At 40.1% G+C, this 7386-nt stretch overlaps 1 protein-coding gene across 3 annotated transcripts; it reads right to left on the bottom strand.

Annotated features, from left to right (window-relative positions):
- Positions 1-1156: 1156 nt before the first annotated feature.
- LOC112173576 (probable carbohydrate esterase At4g34215) lies at positions 1157-5653 on the bottom strand. Of its 3 annotated transcripts, none has more exons than XM_024311232.2 (2): positions 4895-5649; positions 1157-1573 (listed from the first exon to the last, which is right to left on the bottom strand). In XM_024311232.2, the coding sequence occupies exons 1-2, from the start codon at positions 5501-5503 to the stop codon at positions 1508-1510; spliced, it is 675 nt and encodes a 224-aa protein (XP_024167000.1). In that variant the 5' UTR covers positions 5504-5649; the 3' UTR covers positions 1157-1507. The 3 variants fall into 3 exon arrangements, with proteins under 3 accessions (XP_024167000.1, XP_024166999.1, XP_024166998.1); XM_024311231.2 differs by lacking the exon at positions 1157-1573 and adding an exon at positions 1632-1830 and having other exon boundaries at positions 4895-5653; XM_024311230.2 differs by lacking the exon at positions 1157-1573 and adding an exon at positions 4180-4497 and having other exon boundaries at positions 4895-5651.
- Positions 5654-7386: the final 1733 nt, after the last annotated feature.

Here is a 7386-nt window from a genome sequence, read left to right as displayed (position 1 = left end):
AGAATTTGGAAAAACTTCCAACACCAAAGTTCTTTATCTCAACCCCAATTTCAACTTTCATAACTACAACAAAGTCCAATTATAAACCAATCGATCGAAGTTTACCTTAGAACAAATCAGACCGATTGAAACCCTAGAACTTCAAAGCTTCGATTCGTCCTCCACAAGTGAAATCGTTCCAAGCTACTTTGGGGGAAGCATCTACGTCCTCTGGGCTCCAAAAGCCCTCAAGAATCACTGGCTATGGTGGCTGGAATCTCCAGTTCCGACGAAGGCGATTTCGTCCCCGACTAGGCTTCTTCTCGACCTTGCAGTGCCACATATAGCTCGTATTTCACTTTGATTTCTTCTACAAACTTGTAAAGGAGGTCGAGACAAGAAAACCCCAATTTGTTTCACGTCAATCGGTGGCCAGATGAGGAAGATATGGACTGAAAACCAGAGAGGAATAAATCTGGGCTCAGGAGAGAGGGAGAGGGTCCAATTTCTGGTTTTGAAAAATTATGTCCTTTGGAAAATTCGGAAATTTTCTCATAAATATGAGATGTTCCCAATTTTCAATCGCTCATAACTTTCTCATACGAATTCTGATTCTCACGTTCCGCATGTCCACGAATTCGTATAGACGCGCTCTACGACTTTTGTGAAGGAAGTTTTCGGAGAATCCTAATGTATAAAAAGTCAACTTTTGCACCCCCCTAGAACCATATTTTTCAAATAATTAATTCGTCCGAAACACTTCCGCTCCCCGTCCACGAGCCACGAAACCGTCCTATAACCACAATTTAGATTCTAGAAAATCCTTGAAAAATAAATACGATTTTCCGGCGCATCACAAGTATTCCCGCGTTTACTAACATATGAAGGAATTGGAATGGGTGTAGGTCTCACCTCCTTATAAGGAATCGATTCCTGAATACTCAGGAATGTGATTAAGAAGGGGGAAGCTGGGTTTAGGAATCAACTCTTCCGGAATCAATACAGATTCCTTTCTTCTCCCATTCCATTTGTCTGCAATTCATGATTATTTCCATTCCAAATAAGTAAATGTGCCATAAAAGTCACTCATCCAATTCTCGAAGGAATTCAAAATACCTTGCAGCAATTAAAGAATAATACAACACCCAAACTGAGCAACAATTAAAGAATAATACAACACCAATACCACGAGATTCAAGATGAGAATTCTACCGGCTACCACATGAAGTAATCCAATTTACGTAAACTACATCGTGCAAGATGCAGATGGGTCAGCGTTCTTAATTGAAGTGCGGTTTTCAAAGTATAAACCTGCATTGTTCTCATTCGGGTTCGTCGGAATACAAATCCAACAGGGGGCGAACTGTAAGTGCACGAACCTGTTCATGGTCAATTGGAGCAAATTGACAAGACACATATACCCACTTAGGCCTCCCAGAATCTTGATATCCGACAAAAGGAACGCACCATGTCTCCACCCTCCGAACTCGAATTGACGTTGGTGATGGAGAAAGAAGTCGTGATATGGTCAGTCATGATTTGATGACCATAGGTTTAGTTGGCCGAAGGAAGAAGACAAGTAGGAGGTCCAGCTCTGATAATGAAGGAAAAAGTCAAATTTGCCCATGCATATGAGTGATACGTGATTGTTTTAATGGATGTTAGACATAACTTTAATGGAAGTACTTAATTGCTGAGGTGAAGAAGAAGAAGAAGAATGGGGAGAAATGCAAGAGGGTAAATTGGACAATTTTCCAATGACGTGGCATGCAAATTGCTGAGGTGGAGTGAAATTGATGGCCTCGTTAGCATCTTAATGGCAGATTTGGATGGAACCCTAACGGAGCGGACCTATTAGAGTGAAATTAAGAGGTCAGGAAGTTTACGGATTAAATTGAAATGTCAGGGACTGAAACAATTTTGGAGGCATAGTACATAGACTAAACAAAATTTAATCCTTAAAATAATCTTTAGAGTATGTAATTAATGCAGAGAAAGTATGAGGGAAAATGAATCCCATAAGATGTGGTAGGATCCATCCCTCCCTCCCCCCCCCCCCCCCCCCCCCCCCCCCCTCTTGTTTTCCCTTCATGTAATTAATGCAGAGAAAGTATGAGGGAAAATGAATCCCATAAGATGTGGTAGGATCCATCCCCCCCCCCCCCCCCTTCATGTAGGAAACTTATTCATTTCCTTGGGTGTGCCAAACCATAGGAAATGATTAACTTTCCGTTCCTAAATTTTCCATTCTGCCAACCTAACGAGGCCTTAGTCTGTACTCATAAGAGTACAGACCCTACTCATGATAAAAACCCATTGTATATTTGTGGCAAAGAATTTTCAGAGAGCATAAGTGAGGGTGTCTAATTGTTTATTACAAGAAGCATTGTGTACTACAAATCCTAGTTCCATGTGTTCGGGGCTATATATCTGTAATACACGACTAGAACTCAACCAAAACGTTTTGTATATAACATACATTGATAAAAATGGGCTTTCCGAATTCGAAGAAACCTCTCTACCACTCAAAAACTATGTCCTCATTACGAGTAGTGTTCCTCTGGGGGAACAAATTAAGCCCAAGGTTTTATGAATTATGAATAACCAAAGCAAATCTAAGAAGTTCCCAGCAAGGGTCTTATAAATTAGCAAAGAAACCCTAAGAACTTCCCAGCAAGGGGTTACAACTCTCTCACTTTGTCACAATTTTGGTTACATTTATATCAACCATAGGAAGCTAGAAAAGAATTTGCTAGCTTGATACCTAGCTAGGTGGACGCCAGTCGTGGCCATGTTTGATGGCAGTCAGGCACGCTTGAGGAGAATAAAGGTAAAAAAAAAACTGCGTTCACGCTCGTTCACGCTCATTTAACGAGTAGGATTACCTACACTAAATACCATATATTTGTTACTTGTCAGAATACTAATTACCATATTTGATCACTCACCTAATTATTTGAAGCAAATTTGGTTAAAATCTCTTTAATATTAACCACATGGTGTGGTAAGGTTGGTCGAGCTGTCTAGTATGGAACCCCCATGTCTAGAGTTCGAATTCGAACTCCCTCCAGTTTGTGGCCAGCAGGTTTGAGGGGCCTTTGGGTTATTGCGCATGCGGCGAGAGATTAGTCTGACTTTGTTGGGATACTCCCGTGGACTTCGGTCCTAATATTGACTGGGTGAGTATGTTACTAACGTAATTGAGAAGGCTTGCTACCTCACTTTCGATCCAAAAAAAAAAAAAAAAAAATCTCTCTAATATTTTAAAAATATTATAGGGATTAGTACCGAATTTTTACCGAGTCTGCTTTTCAAAAATAATGTAATTTCCTTATTTTCATATTAGTACTTCTCTTAAAATCCGGTAACATATTCCATATTAATATCCAGGGTACTAAATTTGGGTAACAATTTCACATGGCTTGAATGATGGAAACGTAAGTACAGTGGCGCCTCACAATTAGATTGATAATGGACTTCTGTCTAGATATACTGATAGGGATAAATGGATTTTTTTTTTTAAAATTTAAGTATTATGAATGTATCATACCATATGTCCATATCATAGTACTAGTTAGGTCGTACTAACATCATGTTAATTCTTTGATAATACTTCATTCTATGTTGTTTTTTCATTGTTCAACAATTCATGTTTATAAATTATCCGTTAGGTCACAAAAGACCGACTGTTTAAGACGCAAATTGCATAGAAATATGAACGAATCGCAATTATCTTACCATGATTGATGGGGTTATATATGGATGAAGGGGTTTGGTTGGGTTTAGTGAGATCCTGACTATCAACCAGGAGGAGAGGGCTAATATAGCAAACCAAAGCATTGTCCCATCTCCCCATCAATTTCCTCCACAATTTACTCTTTTCCCAATATTTAGCTCAACAAATTCCCCCAGCCATACGTAATTATTTCCAGTTTTTATCCAACAACCGGTAGGTACTTGGAAGATTCCTAAAGGACTGAGATAATGTTTATTGATTGGGGCACTGGCCTTGTCTAAACCCAGAAGAAAAGGCTCGATGATTAACTATTGAGTAGTTATTCCGTGTCCTACATTCTTCACCTACATGGATATGATGTATTATGGAGCCCCACAATCATAGAACAGATTGCTAGCTTGACTTAGCATCTACCCAAAGCAAAAATTAATGACTTGAGCACATTAATTAATGACTCAATGAAGTTTGAACTAATTTGATAAATTAGATTAATGAAGTTATGTAGTCATCCCTGTCCATAACAAGCCAATAACAAAATGGATGATCAAACAAGGATGTCCATTTCTCCGAGCATTATTGCTTGTAGTGCTGGGAATTAACTGAAAATATGCGTCAGCCAACATTTCCCCTAGTCGAACCTGACTCGGGGTAGTGAGGTGCAACCTATCAGGTTCTAATGTTAGACCCTTGGCATCAACGGTTCGCACGTTTAGTAGGTCAATTCCCATCTGAGCTTCTCTAATGGTCTCTATGTATGGTCCCGACCCAGATGCAATTGCAACCTACACATCCAAAACACTTGCTTTTAAGATTTGCAAGTAATTTGGTCGAGTTGTGTAACTCGAATAAAAAATAAAAAAATTCTCAACCCAATGACACTGTTTCACTAGCAAATATTCTGGTCAAGTTTGGTTCAAAAAGCACGAAAATGAGTATCATTTGAAAGTTAATATCCTCTAAATATAACTCCGCCTAGGTACATATATAAGAACAAACAAAAATATAAACTATGATGGCAACTTGATCAACTAGTGCATCTTTAAATTTTTAACAGTAACAGACACCAATGACATGCCATAATATTACTATGCTATTGAATCAAATTCAAATCTAAAGCATTGGAAATATCGATATAAATTCAAAACCAAGTAACAGATATCAGGAAAAAGATTGCAGTACCTGGATTATTGGAAGCATAGGAAATTGCAGATCCAACCGGAGGTCTCCAAAGAAGGTTTCCAATCTGGCTTTGTAAGATCGGGCGTCTTCTATACTAGTCGTATCGCTCTCACCTTGATACCAGAGTAGTCCCCTCATTGAGGCGCCATTATCATTCACCTTTAACAAAGCCGCCTTGGCTCTCCCAATCATCTGTCTGTATAGGAAAGACCCTCGTTCCCATTGGCTTAGGTTAGTCCCGCCGATTGCGCACGGGACTAAACCAATCGCGCCAATACTGCTAGCACGATTGGCAAGGATCGCACTGGCGAATGGCATCCCGGGTCCGATCCCATTCGTCTTCTCCACGTCGATATCAGCGTGGAGAGGCTCGCGGGCTTCAACCCACGTGAGGTTTGCGCTGAGTCGGAAGATGGATTTGTTGGGGAGGCACTCTGGAGGAACGACGCCGTCCCAGGTGGTGATTCCGGTGAGAGTGTCGTTAACAACGCCTCCGCGGCCGGCCATGTTGCTCTGTCCGGCCAGGATGAAAATGCTTTTGACGTGTTGCTCTTTTGATGAGGAGGCGTGAGACGCAAGAGACAAGAACAACAGAAAAAGCATCATCATGTGCTGGAAGGAGAGTGGTTGTGGGGCACAATGATGCAAAGTGAGGGAGGGTCCTAGTTTCCTCCAACTGCACTATTTGAAGCTCGCCTTGCTAGCTAGCTTGATTAACTGGCAATTAAAGAGAGAAAGAACTGGGTTAGTATTAATTGGTTCAGTGGTTGGAAAGCATAAACTAAACTTATAAAATGACTCCTCAAGTCAATTCTCAAATAATGGCTAGCTGGGAATGATGCTGCCCCGATTAATACCTGATCTAACTTCCTCAACCGAATATTTCTTGACTAGCTTTGTGTTCACCACGCGGTTGATTTACATATTCCAGTTTAATTTATTAAGACTATAAATCCATACAATAGTCCAAACTAAAACAACAAGATTCACTAACTAAAAAGTACCCTTTCTTGAAGTTAACAATATATATATTTGTGGTCCTTTAAAAAAAAAAAAAAAATTATTTGTGTTAAAGTAAAATGACAATTAGAATTGATCTACTCATTTCATTTCATAGTCCATTTATATAGGGATAGAATTACAACGGAAATATTAATTACATTAAATACATTGAATGCTGATTGATCTATAATTGTGCTGATTGATGGTAATCACTGATTCCTTGATTCCCTCTCCGTCAGTTGCTTTGACGAAAGCACACAATATGTTTTTCCTTTAACACTCCCCCTTATGCCAAGTCAAAGACTAAATGGTGCATGAATTGTTGCCTCACTAAAAACCTTGCCAAGTAACAATAAAAACCCTGTGGGACAAAAATACACCTTGGTCGAAGGAAAAGAGCACAACGCACCTTCTACATTTGAGAATGACATGTGTGTGTTAGACTCCCCCTGACGTCTACACCTCCCCCTGATCTTTACATTAATCAAGTGAGCTTGGAAAGTCTTCGCATTCCTATGCTTTTCACATGTTTCTCAACTGTGGCCTTAGGCAGTGATTTGGTGAACAAATCTGCCACATTCTCCTCAAACCTTACTTGATTCACTTGAATCTTGAGGATGGTCTGTTGTTGCTGATTGTAGGAAAACTTTGGCGATATGTGTTTTGTATTATCCCCTTGATATATCTTAGCTTCATCTGTTCGATGCAAGCTGCATTATCTTCATAAATACAAGTAGGCTCTTCAGTGGTAGAACTCAAACCACTAGTCCCTCGAATATGTGTAATGATAGCTCTTAACCATATATACTCACGAATAATCTCAAGTAGAGCAATGATCTCTAAGCGGTTCGAGGAGGTAGCCACAAGGGTTTGCTTGGTTGATCTCCAAGATATCGCCGTGTTCCCAATGGTGAATACATAACCATTTTGGGAACGACCTTTATGTGGGTTATAGAGGTACCCAGTATCAGCAAAACCAACCAAAACGTCATTTGGTGTTTCAGTGTAGTGAGTGGCGCTTTTGCCATCAACATTTCCTTTAGGGATTGCAGTTCCATATGCGGTCCCTCTTGTCTCTCTGTAGGGAAAGAACAGTCCCAACTCAATGGTCCATTTTAGGTATCGAAGATGTTCTTGATACCATTCCAGTGACGTTGCGTTGGCGCTGAGCTAAATCTAGCTAACAAGTTCACTGAGAATGCAATGTCTGGTCGAGTAAATTGGGCTAAGTACAATAATGCACCCATTGCACTTAGATAGGGAATTTCAGCTCCCAACACCTATTCGTCATCTTCCTTTGGACGAAATGGATCTTTCCTTGCATCCAAACTTCGACCGATCATGGGAGTGCTAGCAGGATGTGCTTTGTCCATGTTATATCGCCTGACTTTTGGACATATGCAGACTGGTGGATTAGTATTCCACAAACTTGGTGTTCTAGTTCAAGGCCTATATAGAATCGAGTTTTCCCAAGATCCTTCATCTCAAAT

This window comes from Rosa chinensis, chromosome 6 (genome assembly GCF_002994745.2).
Source record: "Rosa chinensis cultivar Old Blush chromosome 6, RchiOBHm-V2, whole genome shotgun sequence".
In the NCBI taxonomy this organism is placed as follows: domain Eukaryota; kingdom Viridiplantae; phylum Streptophyta; class Magnoliopsida; order Rosales; family Rosaceae; genus Rosa; species Rosa chinensis.
The sequence above is the reverse complement of the archived record's forward strand: the minus strand, read 5'-3'. Positions and strand labels throughout refer to the sequence as shown.